The sequence below is a fragment of the Taudactylus pleione genome, unplaced genomic scaffold (assembly GCF_031769625.1).
Source record: "Taudactylus pleione unplaced genomic scaffold, aTauple2 ptg000431l, whole genome shotgun sequence".
Taxonomy (NCBI): domain Eukaryota; kingdom Metazoa; phylum Chordata; class Amphibia; order Anura; family Myobatrachidae; genus Taudactylus; species Taudactylus pleione.
Window position 1 is genome coordinate 2,939,258 of NW_028284833.1, and position 25,923 is coordinate 2,965,180.

Genomic DNA, 25,923 nt, shown 5'->3' on the forward strand with positions numbered 1-25,923 from the left:
TTTCCTTTCACACAAAGAAGAGCTGCTGCTCTGATGAGAACGCTGTGGATGTTTTATTTCTATGGATGGATTGATCTTTTGGGGGGATGGAAGAATGAAAACATAACCTACATGCATATTGGATAAAACAGGACCTATCAATTATCAAGAAAATAATTTAAGATATGGACATCAGAGGCTCCTTTCAGTGTTGGAAATGGCAAGTAGTGTTTTCCTTTCTCCTTTGTAGCTGGGGCTGGGTCTCTGGGCAGCTTCATTATTCTGTTGCTGAGGAGTCTGAGCCAGGTACATTGGTAGGAAATGTAGCTCAGGATCTGGGTATAAAACGTGCAGATATCTCTCAGCACAGGTTACAAGTAAAATCTGAAAAAAAACAAAGATATTTTATTATAAATAGGGAAAATGGAGTTTTAACTGTGAATAGCAGGATTGATAGGGAGACCCTGTGTGGTTCTAGACTGATCTGTTTGCTGAATTTGGAGGCAGCTGCTGAAAATCTTATGCAGATTATCAATCTAGAAATAGAGATTCTTGATATAAATGATAACTCCCCGACTTTCTTATCTGATAATCGCACTATTGAGATTACAGAATTATTAGCAAATCCTGGTGCTCGATTTGCATTAGAGATTGCAAAGGATTTAGATGTTGGTGATAATGGTGTCAGTCAGTATACATTAAATACAAATCCTTATTTTTCCTTGACTGTGAAGTCTCATAAGGACGGAACTCTCATTCCTCAGCTGATATTAGAGAAGACGTTAGACAGGGAAGAAAAACAAGAGCATAATCTCATTCTCACAGCTACTGATGGTGGGGAGCCGGCCAGATCAGGGTCCTGTCACATAACAATACATGTATTAGATATTAATGATAATCCACCAGTTTTTAATCAGTCAGTTTATAAAATCAATGTAAAGGAAAATCTCCCTTTAAAAACTGTTCTATTAACATTAAATGCGACAGATCTGGATGATGGTGCAAATGGGGAAATTCAGTTTTATTTTGATGATCATACCTTTGAATCTGCCAGAGAGTTATTTGCTTTGAATGAAGACAGTGGAGAGATTTATAGTAATGGGATTGTGGATTTTGAAGAAATTAATTTTTATGAATTATCTATTAGGGCAGTAGACAAAGGAATTCCCAAACTGGAAGGGAACTGCTTAGTTCATGTGGAAATAGAAGATGTAAATGACAATTTCCCAGAAATTACATTTACTACAGTGACAAATTACATTCCAGAAAATGCTCCACTAGGAACTGTTGTCGGATTTATTAATGTGAGAGACAAGGATTCTGGAAAGAATGGAGAAATACAGCTGGATATGTCACCTAATCTGCCTTTTAAAATCAGACCAAATAAAAACCGTTACTCATTGGTCACAGATGGGAATCTGGACAGAGAGAAAATATCCCAATACACTATTGAGCTGACGGCCTTTGATTTAGGGTCTCCCCCTCTGTACAGTAAGACAACTGTTATTCTCAGTGTCTTAGATATTAACGATAATGCACCGACATTTACACAGTCTACTTATAATGCTTTTATTAATGAGAACAGTGAGCCAGGTACTTTCCTATGTACAGTATCTGCTATAGATCTAGATGAGGGTGATAACTCTGATCTGGTTTACTCTATAGCTGAGAGCCAGATAGATGGTTCCTCTGTATCTTCTTATGTTTACATTAATACTAATAATGGTAATATATATGCTCAGCGGTCCTTTGACTATGAGCACAACCAGGTTTTACAAATCACCATAAAAGTAGAAGATTCTGGATCCCCAAAGTTATTTTCTACTGTCCCGGTCTTTATTTTCATTTTGGATACAAATGACAACTCCCCCACCTTGCTGTATCCAGAACACTCTGATGATCTCATTGTTCAAGAGAGGATTCCAAAATCTACATCTGCTGGTTATTTGGTGACAAAACTATCTGCAGTGGATGTTGACTCTGGTCACAATGCCTGGTTGGTCTTTAGTCTCATTGATGCGGCCAATTCATTGTTGTTTCATGTGTCTAAGTATACAGGAGAGGTCAGAACTGTACGAGGATTTCAGGACACAGAAGATACAGAGCGGCAACTTCTCATCTCTATCAGTGACCATGGGAATCCTCCTTTATCAGCGACAGTCACTGTACTTATTACTATAGCAGATGAGGTTGTAGTAGAAACACCCAAATCTGGTCATTTTATCACAAATGCCAAACCCCCATCAGATATGACTTTGTATTTAATTATTTCCCTAGTGGCTATCAGCTTAGTGTCACTTGTTACATTTATTATATTATTGGTGAGATGTCTGAGGAGAGAAAGTTATGATTATAGCAGCAGCTGCTGCTTTCTTAGTGGTTCCCAATCCAAACCCTACACAGATCAGTATCAGCCGGCTCTTTACCTGAACACAGATGGAACATTAAAGTACATGGAAGTCAGGATGGTTCCCCCAGGGACCCAAGGACAATGTTACCAGACTAACTTTCCCCCAGCCCCCGAACAGCAGGATTTCAGTTATATGAAGTCTCTGGATTCTTCCCAATTTAAAGATATGGCTAAAGGCACCAATAATCTCTCAGATATGAGCTGCACAAATGACCCAGACAAGGTAATCTATATACACAAATATCTTCTGTTTTTTTTCTCATTCATGTGTATATAAATCATATATGGGATGATTTCATGAAGGTTAATGATATGTAACAGGAATTTCATATTACTATTATCATGACTGTTTTTACTAACTTAATAGTTTCGTATTTATTTTGTATTTTTTGACACTTTAACTAAAATGTAAACTTTTTTTTAAACTTTAGATCATAATGAAAAAATGAATAGTTTGCCAAATGTAGTTCTATTGTTTGTTTGTATTTTATTTGCCTGTATCCCCTACACATCCTGCCTTTATTAGTGGGAAAGAAGATATGTGAAATATCCTTCTCAAAAAAATAATTGCCAGCAGAAATAGTGAAAATCAGGTGTACATAGTATTCCCATTTTTCTTTGATCAATCTAATGAACATTATCAGGGTCATATCCAAGTTTCAAAAATGCAAGTGAGCAACCTGTGTTATGAAAATCTGCCTAATAGTCTAACTAATGTCTTAAAGCTGTGACACTGTAACATAGCATTTTGCATGCAGAAACACCCGCAGAATATGGGCATGCCACATATCATTTTAATCAGCAGACGCTGTGTGTGCACCCTATTTGCATTGCTTTGTGAATTTGAAGGTAAAAAGTAGCATATAATGTCTCTCTGTGTTACTGAGTCACGCCACGGCATGGGGCGACTAGAAGGGCTGTTTAATGGGCAAGGAATTAAGATGTATGTGGACACATCTGTATGTGTTGTTACAAATCTTAATTTAGAACAGTTGAGGGCAACATGTAGCCCTCCTGACCAGATCCTTTTCAAATCTTCTACTTATTTTTAACTGTGCGGCTACCAAAAGAAACAAGATTTTCTGTATCAGCCAGACAGCTCTTGAGTCTAACACTTCAATAGATCTTTATGAAAGTTCCTCCTTAGAGCTCTTTGGAATAGCTGTGGATGGCTTGCCATGTGCTTGTGTACAGTATTGCTAGATGGAAAACTAGCAAAAATAATATGGAGTAGAAATATTGAAACAGTTAAACAAGTCAAAGCAAAATTTTGAAAAAGTAAAACAAAGCTCTTTAACTTTTGCAAATTTGAAAGACACTCATTACGGTTGAGCTCAATGTCCATGGATCATACTCAATGTACAAATATGCTCAGCTATACCCTTGCCACTGGCACGGCAAATCGTGCCTCACATAGCGCGAGATGCGCACCTGCGAGTGGATACATACACTGGGTATTCGCCTCCATAGGAATGCATGGTGCAAACGCAGTGTGCGTGATAGCATACCATAGTGTATACAGGCACGGGGAATCGCATTGCACAATGCATGCACATGTTTGTGGCGCAATCAACCACAAAGTAACTGGGCACATGTGTAGGTGTAGTATATTTTTGATTTGTTAAATTCCCTTGAATTATATAAAAGACATTTATTCAGCACATTTGACAAAAAATGAATTGCCACTTGCATAGCATTTTGGATTGTAGAATTCAACTTCTAATTTAATTTAAGATAAAGCAGAAATAAATTGTCCTAAAATTACAGAAACACCATTAACAAGTTTTGTCATTGATTGTCCTTATTGACTTTCTAACATGCTCGTATAGTTTTTCCTTCTCTACTAGCAAGTCTTCTCTCAACAATCTAGATACCACACAGGATTGTTTAAGAAAGGGTTATCCAAAATCTGGCATACTTTTGTCATTTTATATATTTGCTCATCTTCTTTATTTGGCTGAACATTCATATACTCTATGTATGGCGCTAGTGATGGCTCATTACTGCCTTGATTAGCTGACTCTAACTAATATTACTGCTTGGACCAGGGTCGTATCTACAATGGGTGCAGGGTGTGCGGGGTGCATGGGCCCCTGGGTCCAGGGGGGCCCCACACCACACCGCACACCCTGCGCCCACAGGTTTACTTACCTCTCCGGAGTCCCACATCGGCGCGGGGGTCCGACGCTGTAAAAATGACTGGAAAATGGCTGCCGTGGTCGTTTTCTCATTATTTGCGCATGCGCAGTACAGGGAAAATGCCCGCCGCAGCCATTTTCCTGGTGACCTGCGCATACTTTATAGACTCTGTCAGGTGCTGGCCGCACACAGCTCAGTGCGCTGTCGGCCGTGGGACAGAGAGGAGGGGGCCCATGTTGGAGACTTCACACGGGCCCCCTCATCTCTAGAAACGCCCCTGGCTTGGACTATGTAAATGTATCATGCTGGCATGCTGATCATATTATATTATCTAATCCTTCCCCATGAAGGGAATGTACAGCACCTTTATGGGGACAAGAGAGATTTAAGAAGCCTCTAAACAATAATACTATGGTTCTCTTTGGCTTTATTTTATTTTTTTTCTGTTTTCATAAAAAATGTATTTCCTAAATATTTAGTTGTCTAATTGTATTTGTATATTTGGACCATGATCATATGTTTAAATTGGAATATTTAAGGTAATGCATAATTAAGTTTTTCAAATCATTAGGTTTATGAGTATTTTACCCTGTTATTTTATATGGTGCATGAAAGAATTATCAGTAAAATAAGTGACTATCTGTATGCTCAAGTGTGAGCAGCATTAGTCCCCTTCCTATAAGTGCACCTTTATGCCCAACTATCTGTACTATCCATTTGCTCTTTGAATGAGCACAACACCAATGTGCTTGAGTAACATCACATGTAATTACAGCATAATTATCTATTTATATTGTTATATAGCACTTAATATGCAACATACTTTAGAACAATATGACTACCTACTTACATACAGTAAATATAGGTCCGTTTTCCATATGGTATAAATCTATTCACTGTTGTGTCAGACTATTCCAGGGTTATTAAAAATATTTGAAAGATTATCTCTACTTCTTATTATATACATAACACTATTTTACTATATTATTTGGCCAATCTGGACTGATCCATCAATTAATTTGCCAGCGGGAAAGCTCTAAAATTTGATTAAATTAATTTTTTCCATTTTTAGATACAATGGGTATGGATTTTATTTTGGTAAGATAAAAACAACCTTATTATTTTATTCTAAATTCATTTTAAATAGTTTAAGGAATATTTGCTAATATTTTATAAAATATATTTATACATACTGTATGGTAAAAAATGTAACATAACTTTCCAAAGATTGCGTTAACAAAATAACATCATTATCTCATTCTAAACTTATTTATACCTTCATTACTATTAGCTATTTGTATGTAGATTGGTGCATTGCCTACAGAACAATGAAAAATAATATCATTCTAAAAAAAAAGTTTAAAAAAGGTGCTGGTCTACAGAAAACATATTATGCTTAAACTTTATAGAACATGATATGAAAATAATGGTGCATAATATGTAGACCTTGGAGGAAAGAAGAGTAATTCAGGACATGAATAAAACAATAAAATGTATAAAAAGTTTTTAACAAGGTTCAGCGGGAGGGGGAAGTCATTTTAAAAAGTCAGGACCTAGCACAAGGGAACACAATGGTATGAAATTATATTTTTCTAGAAGAAAAATAGATGAATTATACAAACAGATGTTTTAATTCTAAAAATAAATAATGGAATTTAATTTAAACTTTATTGGGATAACCAGAGGAATGTTCAGAGAATAACTAGTGCAGATTAAGATATTGATTAGAATACTGGAGAAAAAACTAAATGGATCCATTAGTTAAATGTTTGATTGTGCGTTCCCAACATGTAGTTATCACTATTGACCAGCAGAGGTCAGACTTGTCATCCAATCATTCATTTCAGCTGTAGCAGAGTATATGCTCATATAAGCTCCACACTCTCCTCCCCTTGGCTCAGTGAATCATCCTCCCATCTTTCCTCTCACACAAAGAGCTGCTGCTCCGATGAGAGCCCTGTGGATGTTTTATTTCTATGGATGGATTGATTATTTTGGGGGGGATGGAAGACTGAATACATAACCTACATGCATGTTGGATACTACAGGAACCTATATGACACCAAAGATCAAGAAAATAATTTAAGATATGGACATCAGAGGCTCCTTTCAGTGTTGGAAATGGCAAGTAGTGTTTTCCTTTCTCCTTTGTAGCTGGGGCTGGGTCTCTGGGCAGCTTCATTATTCTGTTGCTGAGGAGTCTGAGCCAGGGACATTGGTAGGAAATGTAGCTCAGGATCTGGGTATAAAACGTGCAGATCTCTCTCAGCGCAGGTTACATTTAACATCTGACAATGATCACAAATATTTTGCTATAAATAAGGCAAATGGAGATTTGATTGTGAATAGCAGGATTGATAGAGAGATCCTGTGTGGTTCTAGTCTGAGCTGTTTGCTGCATTTGGAGGCAGCTGCTGAGAATCCTTCAGATCTTTTCAGTCTAGAAATAGAGATTCTGGATATAAATGATAATTCCCCGACTTTCTTATCTAATAATCGCACTATTGAGATTACAGAAGTGTTAACAAGTCCTGGTACACGGCTTACCTTAGCGATTGCCGAAGATTTAGATGTTGGTGATAATGGTGTTAGTCAATATAAATTAAATACAAATTCATATTTTTCACTATCTGTAAAGACTCGTAAGGATGGAACTCTCATTCCTCAGCTGATATTAGAGAAGACATTAGACAGGGAGGAAAAACAAGAGCATAATCTCATTCTCACAGCTACTGATGGTGGGGAGCCGGCCAGATCAGGGTCCTGTCACATAACAATACATGTATTAGATATTAATGATAATGCACCAGTCTGTAATCAATCAGTTTATAAAATCAATGTAAAGGAAAATCTCCCTTTAAAAACTGTTTTATTAACATTAAATGCGACAGATCTGGATGATGGTGCAAATGGGGAAATTCAGTATTTTTTTGATGACTACACATATAAATCTGCCAGAAAATTATTTGCTTTAAATGAAGATAGTGGGGAGATTTATAGTAATGGGATTGTGGATTTTGAAGAATTATATTTTTATGAATTATCTGTTAAGGCAGTAGACAAAGGAATTCCCAAACTGGAAGGGGACTGCTTAGTGCAGGTGGAAATAGAAGATGTAAATGACAATTTCCCAGAAATTACATTTACTACAGTGACAAATGATATTCCAGAAAATGCTCCACTAGGAACTGTTGTTGGATTTGTTAATGTGAGAGACAAGGATTCTGGAAAGAATGGAGAAATACAGCTGGATATGTCACCTAATCTGCCTTTTAAAATCAGACCAAATAAAAACCGTTACTCATTGGTCACAGATGGGAATCTGGATAGAGAGAAAATCTCCCAATACACTATTGTGCTTACAGCCTCTGATTTAGGGTCTCCCCCTCTGTACAGTAAGACAACTGTTATTCTCAGTGTCTCAGATATTAATGATAATGCACCAACATTTACACAGTCTACTTATAATGCTTTTATTATTGAGAACAGTGACCCAGGTACTTTCCTATGTACAGTATCTGCTATAGATCTAGATGAGGGTGATAACTCTATTCTGGTTTACTCTATAGCTGAGAGCCAGATAGATGGTTCCTCTGTATCTTCTTATGTTTACATTAATACTAATAATGGTAATATATATGCTCAGCGTTCCTTTGACTATGAGCATATCCAGGTTTTACAAATTACCATAAAGGTAGAAGATTCTGGATCCCCAAAGTTATTTTCCACTGTCCCTGTCTTTATATTCATTTTGGATACAAATGACAACTCCCCCACCTTGCTGTATCCAGAACACTCTGAAGATCTCATTGTACAAGATAGGATTCCAAAATCTACATCTGCTGGTTATTTGGTGACAAAACTCTCTGCAGTGGATCTGGACTCTGGTCATAATGCCTGGTTGGTTTTTAGTCTCATTGACACTGCAAATTCCTTGTTGTTTCATGTGTCTAAGTATACAGGAGAGGTCAGAACTGTACGAGGATTTCAGGACACAGAAAATACAGAGCAACAACTTCTCATCTCTATCAGGGACCATGGGAATCCTCCTTTATCAGTGACTGTCACTGTACTTATTACTATAGCAGATGAGGTTGTAGTAGAAACACCCAAATCTGGTAATTTTATCACAAACTCCAAACCCCCATCAGATATGACTTTGTATTTAATTATTTCCCTGGTGGCTATCAGCTTAGTGTCACTTGTTACATTCATTATATTATTGGTGAGATGTTTGAGGAGAGAAAGTTATGATTACAGCAGCAGCTGCTGCTTTCTTAGTGGTTCCCAATCCAAACCCTACACAGATCAGTATCAGCCGGCTCTTTACCTGAACACAGATGGAACCTTAAAGTACATGGAGGTCAGGATGGTTCCCCCAGGGACCCAAGGACAATATTACCAGACTAACTTTCCCCCAGCACCCGAGCAGCCGGATTTCAGTTATATGAAGTCTCTGGATTTTCCCCAATTTAAAGATATGGCTAAAGGCACCGATAATCCCTCAGATATGAGCTGCATGAATGACCCAGACAAGGTGAGTTATATTACAACTTTCCATACTAACTGTCCTCATTAATTTGGAAACAGAAAATTTAAATAATTTTTATATATTTTAAATAAACTGCAATGTTGCATTTTAAATATTATAATTGATTATGGATTGCATTCTAAATGTAACTTGTATGATAATATTGAGCACACAATGATGATAAATTTTTATTTGATATTCTGGCGTAAGAAAACTTTAATATGGTTATAGGTAAAGTTATACAGTAGGTGTTTGGAACATCCTTGGCCATCATGTAGGAAAGGAAAATAAAATATGAAACACCATTTGTGGTAGAGAGTTCTCTATTTGTTTGTCAATTTATTGCCCGCTGAGAGGGTTATGAACAAGATCACAGATTATGATTGTATAAATGTTCCTTTTTTTCTCATTGTGACAATACCTAATGAACTGAATGTTTCCAATTTTCATCTTTCGTCTTTATTTTGAGATCCATTTATGTATGATACAGTATAACATTATATAACGCTTGGCTATTGCAGGAAATTGGGAGTGTCACTATTTAAAATATAATTGTATATTCTATTATAATGGTTTTTCTGAGAATTCTATGAATTCTTGCAGGGGTATTCTATTTGGAGCAAAAATTTCGGAATTGGCGATAAATTATCGCCGATTTGAATTATCCCCGTATTCAATTTCAAAGACTTTTCACAGGTTCGAAAGGTCTTTGAAAAAAAACTGGATAACTTTTCACCACTGAATAGGTTTTGAAAAAAAGTGCAGAATTGGGGTTTAGGAGTGCAGGCTTAAAAAAAATAGCCTGCACCCCTGGGAATGTAATTTAAAAATAAACTGTCAAAAAAAGTAAAAAAATAAATTAGGGACACCCCAAAAAAATTATTTAAAAATTGGGGTAAAAAAAATGGAAAAAAGTGTTTAAAAATAGGGAAATAGGTTCAGGGCTATTCTACAAGTATGCGGCAGGTGTTTTCTAGAATAGGCTATTAGCAGCAGGTGCATTTTTGCAGAATTTTTTTTAAAATTACTTTAGGGACATAAAAATATGCTAGTACCCATTTTCATGTACCCTAAATTTGATGGGACCACTTAAAAAAACGAAAAAAAATAACCTAAGTGCTCTTCTGCATCACTTCTTCAATGTCGGAAAAAAAACACCTGCAGCGGCTATTTAAAACCCAGACTTTCATTTGCAGGCTAAAACGGGGGTACCCATAGTGATCCCCCATGTTTTGACAGCTTTAGGGGGGTCCTACAATTTATTCCAGGTAAATCCCGTTTTTTTCGCCGATCCTGTTTCACCGGCTCCCGTTTTCGTAGCTTTTTAATTGAATACAGGGATAAAGCGGGCGCGCGTGCCCGATACTTTATCCCAGGAAAATCAGCCTTGTGGAGTGAAAAGTCCAGCATGGACTTTTCGCTCCAAATTGAATACTCCTGTATGTGTAATACAATACTTATATTAAATAATTAAAATACTGCTAAATAGACCTACTAAAGTATTAAAAAAGTGTGAACACATTGACACAAATAAGCACAGACAAATAGATTTAGGGGTCAATTCAGTTAGGTGCAAGATCCTTGCACCCTTGAGTAAGTGTGGCTGTATGCTGCACTTATGGTACCTCTGGACTTGCACGTTTCTGTGCACAAATTGGGATGTGAGCAAAACTTTGCTAATCCGAGGTGAGATCGGGCCATGAGGGGGGCAAATTTCCGTGCCATTGACAGCATTTCTGTGCCATTGCAGCGTCAATTTTCCCCCTTTGCGGCTAATTGGAATGACCTCTTATATTAAGAAAAACATTGATATCGAAAAATATTGACATAATCTGTATGTTTTCTTAAATGTATTTATATATTTTAAATTTTTTGTTGTTCAAATGTTTAGTTGCACAATTTATAACTACACAATCTTTTGTGCTTTGACCATTCTCACTCCTATGCACTTGGCAAAGGTCATGCCTAAGATCTGTATACCCATTTATTTAAATTGTTTTCAATTCTTACACAAAACTTTGAATTTACCGACACCCGAGATGCCGACAGCTGGGATCCTGGCTCCGTAATCCCGACCAATCGTGAAGACCAGCGATGGAATCTCGACATGGCCTAAGACGCCAACGCCGAAATCTTGACAGCCGGCTTCCTCAATGTAAGTATATCGCGGCCGGGTAGGTTTTAGCCGCAGGGAGCAGGGTTAGGTTTAGGCGTCACAGGGGGAGTTAGGGTTAGGCTGTGTGAGGGGGGAGGTTAGGGATAGGCTCCAGACAGGGGGGATTAGGGTTAGACACTACCAGGGGGAGATTAGGGTTAGTCACTAAGGGAGAGGGTTAAGTTTAGGCACTTACCAGGAGGGTTAGGGTGCAGGATAGGGAGGATTAGTATCAGGGTGCAGGGTAGGGAGGGTTAGTATCAGGGTGCAGGAAAGGAGGGTTAGGGAGTAAATAGGACAGGGGAACACTACCTACTGTTCCCCTTTTGGGGATTGTAAGCATCGGGATGCCGCTGTCAGATTATTGACAGCCGGCATCCCAAGTGTCGGGATATCATGCCCAACCCCTATGAAGCAGTGTTGTTAATGACTGTGTGTATGTTTGTGTCATACCTTCCAAATGTACTGATCTAGGCAGAAGGATCCCAATTTGAGGGGTCTGTCTCATTATCTCAAGGGCAGGACTTTTTCCTCACCATCAGATCTATTAAAAAAATGTGTTTGGCAAAGTAATAGTATTTGCAATAGCTTGATATAGTCAAGTGTTTGGTTCAAAAGCTTTAGACACTTTGCCAATTGGTGCTATGGTAGAGTAGCAGTAGCATTTTGGGGCATATTCAATTAGGTGCAAGAATAGCAAAAATCCTGCACCTGCGGGATTTTTGCTATTCAATTAGGAGTGGGGTTTTTGCTTTTTTGAACACTGGGAGGTTTTTTGTCGCACCTCCAGAGCAAGTCTCATTTTCCCTAAAATTGGTAATTTTAGGAAATATAAGCGGGACTTGCTCAGGGACTTTGGCAGGACCCCCCTGTGGACTAATTAAGCAATGGAAGTTTCCAATTAGTTTAATGAGTCCTTAATTACTCACCTTCCGAAGCGGTGTCTTCTCCCTCCAGCGTCGGTACCCAGTCTCCTGCAGCAGGGTGAGTATATCAGTGTGTGTGAGTGTTTATGAGTGAGTGTGCGTGTGTGCATGAGTGTGTGATCCTCAGTGTGTTTGACCCCCCATATAGTGTATATCCCCTGTGCTGGGAATACACATCTCCCAGCAGCCCTTGCATCTTCCCAGCACTTCTGGTGCCTCCCAGCAGCCCCAGGGACTTTCAGCAGCTCACTCCCCATTGACAAAATGGAGGAGAGGACACCAGGAGACACAGAGACCACCAGAGATCCCCATAAGTATAATTTTTTTCACACGCCGCAGGGTTTTGAGCTTTGAAAACCCTGCAACCACTTTTAAAAGTTTGATACCACGGGTATCGGCAGCACGCTTACCCATGGAAATCCAAGTTTGGGTGCGAGGGGCATAAGGTTTTTTACCTCGCTAAACCTCATGCCCAATTAAATATGCCCCTTTATGGTGTCTCTCTCTATACTATACTATACATGTGGCAGAGTGTTCTGAGAATCTGAGATTGTGCAAAAATATTCAACAGAATGTTTCTATCTAAGATCATTTACATAACTCTATTTCCTTCAAAGAAAATCTTTTTTGTACAGAGTGCTGAGGAACTGCAGCTACTTACAGAATAGTTTCACTGTAGTTTGAATGTTTGTCATTTAACTATATTTGAGAACATAATCCCAGAAAGAGTAATATTTTACAGTTGCTGAACCTATGTCAAAAGTATCCAGATACAGTATATCTCTACTGATACAATAATAATGGCAACACCATTGTGACTATTATTTCTGCTCTCCCACTACATGGTATCTGGAGAGTGAGACATAGGTATAGAATGAATCTCAGCCTTGTTTTTGTGGTTGGCAGATGTGTCAGAAAATATTAATGGAAGAAATTATAAAAACATTACATTTAACCTAATAAACCTTCAGGACCACTCCCTTCATTAATTTACTCTGTATCATTGTCTCATAAATTGCTGCTCAGTTTACTTTCATTTATGTCTTACAATTAATTATGAGAGGGAGAGGGGATGCTGGCATATTTTGTATAAAATGTATCTTCTTTTATGTTTTAAGATTTTCATTGTAATGGTGAACGTGCACTAAGAAAAGTGCTTTCCGCACAGAAGTACAAGCAGTAAGTGCTGTAATACAGTAGTAAATAAGGTTTGTTATGGTCATCACAACTCTTCTCATTGTCCTGTGCAAAATTTTGTAACTGTACAGACGTCACCACCTTGGTACACAAAGCAGGTTCTTGCATAAACCTTGCGCAAAAGTAAGCCCATTACATAACAAAACAGTATTTATTCTTTTATATTTGTAGTTTAAGTTAAGGTTAATTTGGACATACTTTAAACACCCTTGATTACTTTAGCAAACAAAAGAAAGCATAAAAAAGTTAAGTAAAAAAAACCCTATACAGTACAAAACAAACACACATAAATAAACTTATCTGTATGGTTATCTGCTGAATAAAATGTATTTTATGTTTCACTGGATCTAAAATTACTACAATAGACCAGCAGGGGGCAGCATTGTCATCCAATCTTAGTGTTCAGCTATAGTAGTGAATCTGCTTATGTCAGTTCTGTACTCTCCTCCCCCTGGCTCAGTGATTTACCCTCCCATAACCCTCCCATCTTTCCTCTCACACACAAAGAAGAGCTGCTGCTTGGATAAGAATCCTGTGGATGTTTATTTTTTTATGGATGGATGGAAGAATTAATTCATAAATGACATGGGTTTGGAATAATACAGGATCTCTATGATATCAGATATCAGAAAATTAAGATATGGACATCAGAAATCATTCTCTGTGTTGGAAATGGCAAGTAGTGTTTTCCTTTCTCCTCTATAGCTGGGGCTGGGTCTCTGGGCAGCTTCGTTATTCTATTTCTGAGGCGTCTGAGCCAGGAACATTGGTAGGAAATGTAGCTCAGGATCTGGGTATAAAACGTGCAGATCTCTCTCAGCGCAGGTTACATTTAATATCTAAAACTGACCAAAAGTGTTTTACTGTAAATAGGGAAAATGGAGGTTTGATTGTGAATAGCAGGATTGATAGAGAGACCCTGTGTGGTTCTAGTCTCAGCTGTTTGCTGCATTTGGAGGCAGCTGTTGAAAATCCTTTGCAGATTATCGAACTAGAAATAGAGATTCTGGATATAAATGATAACTCCCCGACTTTCTTATCTAATAATCGCACTATTGAAATTACAGAAGTGTTTACCAATCCTGGTACATGGTTTGCTTTAGAGATTGCAAAAGATTTAGATGTTGGTGATAATGGTGTCAGTCAGTATACCTTAAATGCAAATCCCTATTTTTCATTGTCTGTGAAGACTCGTAAGGACGGAACTCTCATTCCTCAGCTGATATTAGAGAAGATGTTAGACAGGGAGGAAAAACAAGAGCATAATCTCATTCTCACAGCTACTGATGGTGGGGAGCCGGCCAGATCAGGGTCCTGTCACATAACAATACATGTTTTAGATATTAATGATAATCCACCAGTGTTTAATCAGTCAGTTTATAAAATCAGCGTAAAGGAAAATCTCCCTTTAAAAACTGTTCTGTTAACATTAAATGCGACAGATCTGGATGATGGTGCAAATGGGGAAATTCAGTTTTCATTTGATGATCATACATCTGAATCTGCCAGAGAGTTATTTGCTTTGAATGAAGACAGTGGAGAGATTTATAGTAATGGGATTGTGGATTTTGAAGAATCAAATTTTTATGAATTGTCTATTAATGCAGTAGACAAAGGAATTCCCAAACTGGAAGGGAAATGTCTAGTTCAGGTAGAAATAGAAGATATAAATGACAATGCTCCAGAAATTACATTTACTACAGTGACAAATGATATTCCAGAAAATGCTCCTCTAGGAACCGTTGTCGGATTTGTTATTGTGAGAGACAAGGATTCTGGAAAGAATGGAGAAATACAGCTGGATATGTCACCTAATCTGCCTTTTAAAATCAGATCTAATAAAAATCGTTACTCATTGGTCACAGATGGGAATCTGGATAGAGAGAAAATCTCCCAATACACTATTGTGCTGATGGCCTCTGATTTAGGGTCTCCCCCTCTGTACAGTAAGACAACTGTTATTCTCAGTGTCTCAGATATTAATGATAATGCTCCGACATTTACACAGTCTACTTATAATGCTTTTATTAAGGAGAACAGTGACCCAGGGACTTTCTTATGTACAGTATCTGCTATAGATCTAGATGAGGGTGATAACTCTGATCTGGTTTACTCTATAGCTGAGAGCCAGATAGATGGTTCCTCTGTATCTTCTTATGTTTACATTAATACTAATAATGGTAATATATATGCTCAGCGTTCCTTTGACTATGAGCACATCCAGGTTTTACAAATTACCATAAAGGTAGAAGATTCTGGATCTCCAAAGTTATTTTCCACTGTCCCTGTCTTTATATTCATTTTGGATACAAATGACAACTCCCCCACCTTGCTGTATCCAGAACACTCTGAAGATCTCATTGTTCAAGAGAGGATTCCAAAAACTACATCTGCTGGTTATTTGTTGACAAAACTCTCTGCAGTGGATCTGGACTCTGGTCACAATGCCTGGTTAGTCTTTAGTCTCACTGATGCTGACAATTCCTTGTTGTTTCATGTGTCTAAGTATACAGGAGAGGTCAGAACTGTACGAGGATTTCAGGACACAGAAAATACAGAGCAACAAATTCTCATCTCTATCAGTGACCATGGGAATCCTCCTTTATCAACGACAGTCACTGTACTTATTACTATAGCAGATGAGGTTGTAGTAGAAATACCCAAATCTGGTAATTTTATCACTAATTCCAAACCCCCATCAGATATGACTTTGTATTTAATTATTTCCCTGGTGGCTATCAGCTTAGTGTCACTTGTTACATTCATTATATTATTGGTGAGATGTCTAAGGAGAGAAAGTTATGATTACAGCAGCAACTGCTGCTTTCTTAGTGGATCCCAATCCAAACCCTACACAGGTCAGTATCAGCCGGCTCTTTACCTGAACACAGATGGAACCTTAAAGTACATGGAGGTCAGGATGGTTCCCCCAGGGACCCAAGGACAATGTTACCAGACTAATTTTCCCCCAGTCCCCGAACAGCAGGATTTCAGTTATATGAAGTCTCTGGATTTTCCTCAGTCTAAAGATATGGCTAAAGGCACCAATAATCCCTCAGATATGAGCTGCTCAAAAAACCCAGACAAGGTGAGTTATTTTAGAACTCAATTTCTTTTCTTTTCTTATTTGTTTATATGTAAATTAAGCATGGTGTATTTGGAATTTTATGATTTATGATATGTTACAACAAATTCGTATGAATTTCATTAATTTTGTTTACTTTATAATCTTATATTCACATTTAGTAATATTTGAAAAGTCCATGTGCTGCACAGTGTTGAATTGGTGAACTCCTAACATTTTCTATTTTGATTTGCGATAGTATGAAAAATATATACAAAATGAATGTATTTTTTGTAACACCTTTGCTAAAATAGAAAAAGTTTTCTTTTGCTTTAGTTATAATTGAAAACATCAATATAATAGTCTGATAAACGTAGCTCCATTTTTTTTGCCACCAGCTTATACATATGTTTATTTATTGGAAAGGTGGATTTTACAGGCTTGTAGAATCTCCTTTGCAAAACAATACTAGACATCAGGAATGGTAAATAGTCTTACAATTCTTCTTTAATCAATATAATGAACATTATGAGGGTCATGTCAAAGCTGCAAAAATGCAGGTGAACACCATTATTAGTTTATGAAATTGTGTGGGTAATTTTCTTGCTATGCTTATACAATAATGTATAGCCCCATTCTGCCTGGCTTATTCTGAATGTTGGATCTCATATCTCTGCAGTACCATGTGCAAAACAAAGTAAGGAATGCCGATGTGTTTTACTGGGTCCTATGAAAATGAAGGGTTCCGGACTATAGACAGACAGTAATTAGTTAGACAATGTCTAGATAGACACCAGTTGTTAGACAGTTAATAGTTAGACGAGGATAAAAATTCGACACAGACAAAAGTCAGACAAACTAAAGTTAGACATGTAAAAAGTTCGACAGGTACAAAGATCGACAGGGTCAAAAGTTCGACATGAAAAAGATCTGTTATTTAGGGTTAGGGTTAGGCACTTACCCTGACAGTTAGGGTTAGGCAAAAGGAGGGAGGGTTAGGGTTAGGCACCAAGGGGAGGGTTATGGTTAGGGTGAAGATTAGGGCTAATAAACAAAAAAAAATTGTCGACCATTTTTGTGTCGACCATTTTCATGTCGAACTTTTGACCCTGTCGACCTTTTGTACCTGGTAAATATTGCGGGACGAGCGCTCTGAGCCGTAGTATATATGATGCAGATTAAAAGAGGTAGGGGCAGCTAGATGTCGTGAGCGGTCCTCAGGCCCACGTGGAGTATCTGATAAGGCAAAAAATTACACAACTATTTCCAGCGTGCTGGAAATGTATGTAGTAGACACCAGTGCACCCTGCCTGTTGTGCTAGAAGGATATAGCCAATGGTGTGTGTACAATACTGATAATGAAAAGAAGACTTATGTAGGGAAAATGCTGTCTTTTATTGATAAAAGCAACTTGCGGGTGTTAGATTACTGGCTATCCTGTTCCAGACGTAGCCAATCCTGTCAGTCACCTTCTGGATATATACACTGCTCAGATGTCTATATATCTGTATGATGCAGTGTGGGCGGTGATGCAAACACAAGGAAGGGGGGGGGAAGGGGGGTTGGAAGTTCTGGTAGGTGCGGTGGGCCCCGCGAGCAGTGTATATATCCATAGCAGTGTACCATCGCGACCATTGAAACTGCGAGCAAAAGCCTGCGGTTGAGTTTTTCAACCGCAAGGCCAGGAGTGATTTTGGCTCTATCAGAGCCAAAATCACTCCCACTGACATCACTAGTGATGTCAGTGGGGCCGGCTTCAGACGGTAGGCGTTCCCTTGGGAACGCCTCCATCTGGCCGGCACGCCCACCAAAGGGGGCGTGCTGTTAGTCAACATCGACAGCACGCCCCCTTTGATGAGACACTCCGAGCAAAGGAAAGTCCTTCGCTCATCGGGTCTCGCGCATGCGCACGACGGAGCTCCCTCCATCGTGCGCATGCACAGTGCGGACCATCGACCCACTTGCAAGCGGACAGCCGCTCGCGGGTGGGTCTGAATGAGGGCCATAGTTTATAGATGTATTCCAATTATCTAAAGTTATTAAATTACTTATTTTCTCTGGGAATAGGTCTTATATAGTCAAGCACTCTCAATTTAGAGTGAATCGTTTACTAGTAAATATTCAGTAGTGTACTGTCAAACACGAAGCATTGACTGAGCCATTCACAGAGTCTAAAGCTGCGTATCCACTATGCGATGTTACTGAGCGATTACACGATTACGACATCGTAATCGTGCAATCGCGCAGTAATCATGCACTATTATGTCGGAAACTACCGCTAGTCGTTTACTACATCAATTATCTACTGAACATGCTGGTCAATCTGCCTATAACAACAGATTGCCCATGTTCAGAGATGATTTATGTGCCTACACTGAACGATCAATCATTCAGTGTAGGCACTGCAGGGGGAAGGGGAACGATGGTACGATTACGATGTTGTAATCGTACTGTCGTGCCGGTATCTGCTACGTGGCTTAAAAGTTCTTTACCGAACAGAGATAATCAATAACTTCACAGAGAGGGATCAAATGCCAGCAGCTACATTCCACACTTCACATAAATCAGATGTCATCCTTATTAAACTTACCATGCTAAAGCCATAACCCACAGTTCTTTAGATAAAGTGCTGGTATAGTCAGTCCTGGTTTCATAAAAGGTCCCAGGGACCAAAAAAAGAGTTTTAATGATACTCCCTGTTGACATGTTTCTCCAGATACAAGGTAGGTTTTCTCTAACAGCAGTGCTGACCTCTGCTACAATATTAGTGATGTAAATTATGATTCTACCACATGTAGCTGAGGAGGGAGCGGGGCAGCAAGCTATATGGTAGACATTTATCTCATTACTATGTGTATTCGTGTTTTTGATCCACCCAAACTCCATTTCTGGAGACCCAACCATAAGGATAACTGTTCAAATAGTCCAATAGCAAATATGTAGTAAATAATTGAAATGTTCCACTCTTTTATCCATATTTTTCTTGGAACATAGAACTCTTAACTTTATAAAACAGTGGATTATAAACCCATGAGTAATAAATTCCAAAGTATTTTTTTTCTGGAGTTTGTTGTACCATTTGCTAGCTCCCATTTTTGGTTTAGAACATATTAACTCTAGTTTGTTTTAGCAAAGTCTAAGTACTGTATGACTATGCTCTTCTATTACATTATAAATACCATGCAGAATACTGTTCTTTCAGTATGATTGATTACAGTCATTGTACCTACAGTACCTGTATGGAGAAATAGAAATTCTAATTTAAAGAACCTCTATGTGTTGATTCAAACCTTAATTTAGAACAGTTGTAGGCAGCCCTTTTGACCAGATCCTATTCAACTCTGACCCTTATTTTTTATCTGTTCTTCCACCAAGGTTGTACAGTTATCTGAATCAGAAAACCGAGTCTTCCATTAACTCCCAGCTCTGTATGATGTAGACAGTCTAAAACTTCAATAGATTTTTATGGAAGCTTCTCCTTAGCTATGGATGGCTTGCCCTGTGCTTCTGTAGAGTGGTGCTTCAGGGAACACTAGCTAAAATCCTAGTGAGTAGAAACTAGAGCTATACAGTTTGATTCTCCAGAAATCCGAATCCACCTGAATTTCATGACAGATCTGAATCGCGGTTCTAATATCCAGAGGGGATCCGGACAGAACTGAGCCGCGATTCTGATCTTCCCGCGGTTTAGAATTCGGATTTTAAACCGAATTTCGGGTTATGGTTTGCAAATATTACACGATTTTAACTGTTTTTAAAAATATTTTATCAATTAAAAAAAAAACCTATCCAGAACCAAAAGGCAAAGATGAAACCAGATCCAAAACCAAACACAAAACCTGGGGGTCAGCGCACATCTCTAATAGAAATATTGACATTCTTTTAGTATATTTGGCAAAACAATTTGCCAGTGGCATAGAAATTTGGACACTCGCATTCAACTTCCAGCTATTTTAGGATGAAGCAGAAACAAAGTGTGAGGGCACAGATAAACTATTTCAAACTTGCTCAAAACAGTTTTAGCAGCTCTCGTATTAACAAGTCTGATTTCCAATTGAGATAACATACAGGATTGGTTAAGAGAGTGTTGTCCAAAATCTGGAATGCTTTTATCATTTAAACTCTAATCATCTTCTTAATGTCACTGAGCACAGTACAGTCATATATGTATGTTTGATATGAGCCCATGATAGGATGTTGATGGCTTCTTGTTGGCTTGATTAACTGACTAGCTGATACTGCTGCTTGGACTATGGAAATACGTCATGATGGCTCTCTCATCTAGTCATATTAACGAATCCTTTTCCATAAAGGAAATATGCTGACACATTTTGGGGACAAGGCATTTTAGAAGCCGCTGAAAAATATCTCAAAGCATTTGATTTGCCTTATAAATGATTGTTTTCTTAAATATTTATTTCCTGAATATCTAGTTGTCTAATAAGTATTTGCATATTCGGACCATTATCTTATGTTTAAATTGGAATATTTGAGGTAGTACATAACTTTTTTTTTTACAAGTCATTGACAATATGGGGAATATTTACTAAAGTGCATATTTTTAGAAATTAAGATGTTGCCCATAGCAACCAAACAACAGATTGTACTTATCATTTATCTAGCACCTTCTAGAAGATAATAGCTAGAATCTGATTGGTTGCTATGGGCAACAGCTCCACTTATAAAAACCCGCAGTTTTGTAAATATACCCCTATCAGTAGTTTACCCTGTTATTGTGTATAGTAGATAAAAATGTTATCAGTGCATTTGGGATATATATTTAAGATGCAGTATAAGGAAATAATATGTGACTGTCTTTATGTACAAGTGCGAGCAGCATCTGTCAACTTCCCACAATTGCACTTCTGTGCCCAGCTACCTGTACAATCCATTTACCCTTTGAATGAGCACAACTCCAGTGTACTTGAGTAATGTCATGTAATTACTGCATGATTATCTATATATATTGTTATGGAGTGCTTAATATGTAACATACTTTAAAACAATATGAATACATTCTTACATGTATATTTGTATGTAAGCTGTTTCATAAGATATACATCTATACTTCAGCATACAGTATTCCAAGAATTAAAGTTTTTCAATTCCTTCCTATTATATACATTCAGTAACACTATTTTACTGTTATTGTCTTAACTCTATATTGAGGGTTAACTATTTGGCAAAACAGGACAGATTCAAGAATTCATTTGTTGCTGGCAAAGCTCTCAAATTTGGTTAAATTATTTTGTTAATTTCTAGATGCTATAGATGATGTTCACAAATAGTAGTAAAGATTTTATTTTGCTAAGAAAGTAAAAACTATTTTTTTTCTCTCTTACAATCAAATAGTTTAAAGAGTTTTTGACAGTATTTTCAAAAATACAAAGAGTACAAAAAGTACCATAGCTTTTTGAAAATTGCCATAGCAAATCTAACTTTATTATCTATTAGCTAAAATTAGTTTCACTCATTACTATTAGCTATTAGTAAGTAAGAAGATTAGTAAGTAAGAAGATTGGTGCACTGCCTACAGAAGAACATTGAAAAAATGGAAAAGATTCAAAGAAAAAAATAAAATAAAAAGTGCTGAGTCTACAGCAAAGTGATTGTGTTGAAAATGTATTGCAAATATTAACAATGATGGCGCATAATATGTAGTGCTTGGAGGATAGAGGGGAAGGTAGGACTTGACTGAAAAATGTAGGTACATAAAAAGTTTTCAACAGGGTTCAGTGGGGAGGAGGGAGTCATTTAAAAAATTAGTTAGACTTTAGAAAAAAGGGATACAATGGTAGGAAATTATGTTTTACTGAAAGAATAGCACATGCTTCATACAAAATCCTCAATGATATAATAGTTCAATCAAAATATTGTAAACAGAATTTAAATGAAACTAACCATATGCATTTTTTACAAATAATTTGTGCATCTTAAGCTATTTTTACATATATTGGAAAAAACATAAATGGTTCCATTAGTTATACAGTTTTTCTGTTTGTGGTTGCTGAATATGAAGTTATCACTATTGACCAGAAGAGGGCAGACTTGTCATCCAATTATTTATTTGAAATATGTTTATCTACTCATATAAGCTCCACACTCTCCTCCCCCTGGCTCAGTGAATCACCCTCCCATCTTTTCTCTCACACAAAGAAGAGCTGCTGCTCCGATGAGAGCCCTGTGGATGTTTTATTTCTATGGATGGATTAATTTTTTCAGGGGGATGGAATAATGATTATACAACCTACATGCAATTGGATAATACAGGATCTACATGATAATAAATATCAAGAAAATCATTAAGATATGGACATCAGAGGCTCCTTTCAGTGTTGGAAATGGCAAGTAGTGTTTTCCTTTCTCCTTTGTAGCTGGGGCTGGGTCTCTGGGCAGCTTCATTATTCTATTGCTGAGGAGTCTGAGCCAGGGACATTGGTAGGAAATGTAGCTCAGGATCTGGGTATAAAACGTGCAGATCTCTCTCAGAGCAGGTTACATATAACATCTGACAATGATCACAGATATTTTGCTGTAAATAAGGCAAATGGAGGTCTGATTGTAAATAGCAGGATAGATAGAGAGACCCTGTGTGGTTCTAGTCTAAGCTGTTTGCTGCATTTGGAGGCAACTGCTGAAAATCCTTTAGAGCTTTTTAGTCTAGAAATAGAGATTCTGGATATAAATGATAACTCCCCAACTTTCTTATCTGATAATCGCACTATTGAAATTTCAGAAGTGTTTACAAATCCCGGTGCTCGGTTTGCATTAGAAATAGCAAAGGATTTAGATGTTGGTGATAATGGTGTCAGTCAGTATACATTAACTACAAATCCTTATTTTTCATTGTCTGTGAAGACTCGTAAAGATGGGACTCTCATTCCTCAGCTGATATTAGAGAAGACATTAGATAGAGAAGAAAAACAAAAACATAATCTCATTCTCACAGCTACTGATGGTGGGGAGCCGGCCAGGTCAGGGTTCTGTCACATAACAATACATGTATTAGATATTAATGATAATACACCGGTTTTTAATCAATCAGTATATAAAGTCAGTGTTAAAGAAAACCTCCCTTTAAAAACTCTTCTATTAACATTAAATGCGACAGATCTGGATGATGGTGCAAATGGGGAAATTCAGTTTTATTTTGATGATCATACATCTGAATCTGCCAAAGAGTTATTTGCTTTGAATGAAGACAGTGGGGAGATTTATAGTAATGGGATTGTGGATTTTGAAGAATTACATTTTTATGAATTATCTATTAAGGCAGTAGACAAAGGAATTCCCAAACTGGAAGGCGACTGCTTAGTGCAGGTAGAAATAGAAGATATAAATGACAATGCCCCAGAAATTACATTTACTACAGTGACAAATGAAATTCCAGAAAATGCTCCACTAGGAACTGTTGTCGGATTTGTTAATGTGAGAGACAAGGATTCTGGAAAGAATGGAGAAATACAGCTGGATATGTCACCTAATCTGCCTTTTAAAATCAGACCAAATAAAAATCGTTACTCATTGGTCACAGATGGGAATCTGGATAGAGAGAAAATCCCCCAATACACTATTGTGCTGATGGCCTCTGATTTAGGGTCTCCCCCTCTGTACAGTAAGACAACTGTTATTCTCAGTGTCTCAGATATTAATGATAATGCACCAACATTTACACAGTCTACTTATAATGCTTTTATTAAGGAGAACAGTGACCCAGGTACTTTCCTATGTACAGTATCTGCTATAGATCTAGATGAGGGTGATAACTCTAATCTGGTTTACTCTATAGCTGAGATCCAGATAGATGGTTCCTCTGTATCTTCTTATGTTTACATTAATACTAATAATGGTAATATATATGCTCAGCGTTCCTTTGACTATGAGCATATCCAGGTTTTACAAATCACCATAAAGGTAGAAGATTCTGGATCCCCAAAGTTATTTTCCACTGTCCCTGTCTTTATATTCATTTTGGATACAAATGACAACTCCCCCACCTTGCTGTATCCAGAACACTCTGACGATCTCATTGTACAAGAGAGGATTCCAAAATCTACATCTGCTGGTTATTTGGTGACAAAACTCTCTGCAGTGGATCTGGACTCTGGTCACAATGCCTGGTTAATCTTTAGTCTCAGTGATGCTGCCAATTCCTTGTTGTTTCATGTGTCTAAGTATACAGGAGAGGTCAGAACTGTACGAGGATTTCAGGACACAGAAACTACAGAGCAACAACTTCTCATCTCTATCAGTGACCATGGGAATCCTCCTTTATCAGCGACAGTCACTGTACTTATTACTATAGCAGATGAGGTTGTAGTAGAAACACCCAAATCTGGTCATTTTATCACAAATTCCAAACCCCCATCAGATATGACTTTGTATTTAATTATTTCCCTGGTGGCTATCAGCTTAGTGTCACTTGTTACATTCATTATATTATTGGTGAGATGTCTGAGGAGAGAAAGTTATGATTACATCAGCAGCTGCTGCTTTCTTAGTGGTTCCCAATCCAAACCCTACACAGATCAGTATCAGCCGGCTCTTTACCTGAACACAGATGGAACCTTAAAGTACATGGAGGTCAGGATGGTTCCCCCAGGGACCCAAGGACAATATTACCAGACTAACTTTCCCCCAGCCCCTGATCAGCAGGATTTCAGTTATATGAAGCCTCTGGATTTTCCCCAATTTAAAGATATGGCTAAAGGCAGCGATAATCTCTCAGATATGAGCTGTGTGAATAACCCAGACAAGGTGAGTTATATTACAAATTTCCATCCTATCTGTCCTCATTAATTTGGAATCAGAAAGTTGAAATAATTTTTTATATTTTTAAATAAACTGTGCCATTTTGCATTATAAATATAATTGATTATGGATTGCATTCCAAAAGTATCTTGCATGATAATATTGAGCACACAATGATGATAAATTGATTTTAATTTGATATTCTGGTGTAACAAAACTTTTATTAGGTTCTAGGTAAACTTATAGGTGTTTGGAATATCCTTGGCCAACAAGTACAGCGCCGCAACTGGGGGGGGGGGGGGGGGGGGGGCTGGAGGTGCGCGTGCACCCGGTGCCAGATTATTGAGGTGCCGAAATTATGGGTGGGCGGCATGAGCGGTCACCCCCGTGGCCACCAAACCTGCTATACACATCCCGCAGGGCCAGCGCAAACCTGCACTACAAGGGGATACCAGACTGGAGAGGCGATCTCCCTGTAGCTGCTGCCGAGTCCATTGATGCGGCAGCCTCCTGCAGAGAAGTGCGGCTGATCCTGCCAGAGAGGCTCTTCGCACAGTCCTTCCCCCTTTAGCCAAATTACTGTCTTGACCGTGGTGACAAAAATCCTAGTTTCGTCCCTGACAAGTAGGAAAGAAAAATAAAATCTGAAACACCATTTGTGGTACGAAGTTCTCTATTTCTTTGTTTGTCAAATTATTGCCCGCTGACAGGATTATGAACAAGATTACAGATTTTGATTGTATAAATGTTCCTATTTTTCTCATTGTGACT

The 25,923-nt window shown here is 37.9% G+C and overlaps 1 protein-coding gene and 1 pseudogene across 5 annotated transcripts in view; both read left to right on the plus strand.

Annotated features, from left to right (window-relative positions):
* Nucleotides 1–25,923, plus strand: part of LOC148506021 (protocadherin gamma-B5-like) — a 519,059-nt gene that overhangs the window by 261,571 nt on the left and 231,565 nt on the right. The window contains exon 1 of one of the 5 annotated variants that reach the window (XM_088447408.1): nt 6,542–9,065. The exons of 2 other annotated variants lie outside the window; for them this stretch is intronic. In XM_088447408.1, coding sequence (XP_088303534.1) covers nt 6,618–9,065 — 2,448 coding nt within the window. In that variant the 5' untranslated portion in view covers nt 6,542–6,617. Of the gene's footprint in view, nt 1–6,541; nt 9,066–13,965; nt 16,426–22,570; nt 25,159–25,923 lie in introns of those variants that run through there. 2 more of the 5 variants (XM_088447409.1, XM_088447403.1) reach the window with 2 other exon arrangements.
* Nucleotides 28–5,186, plus strand: LOC148506030 (protocadherin gamma-C5 pseudogene; annotated as a pseudogene).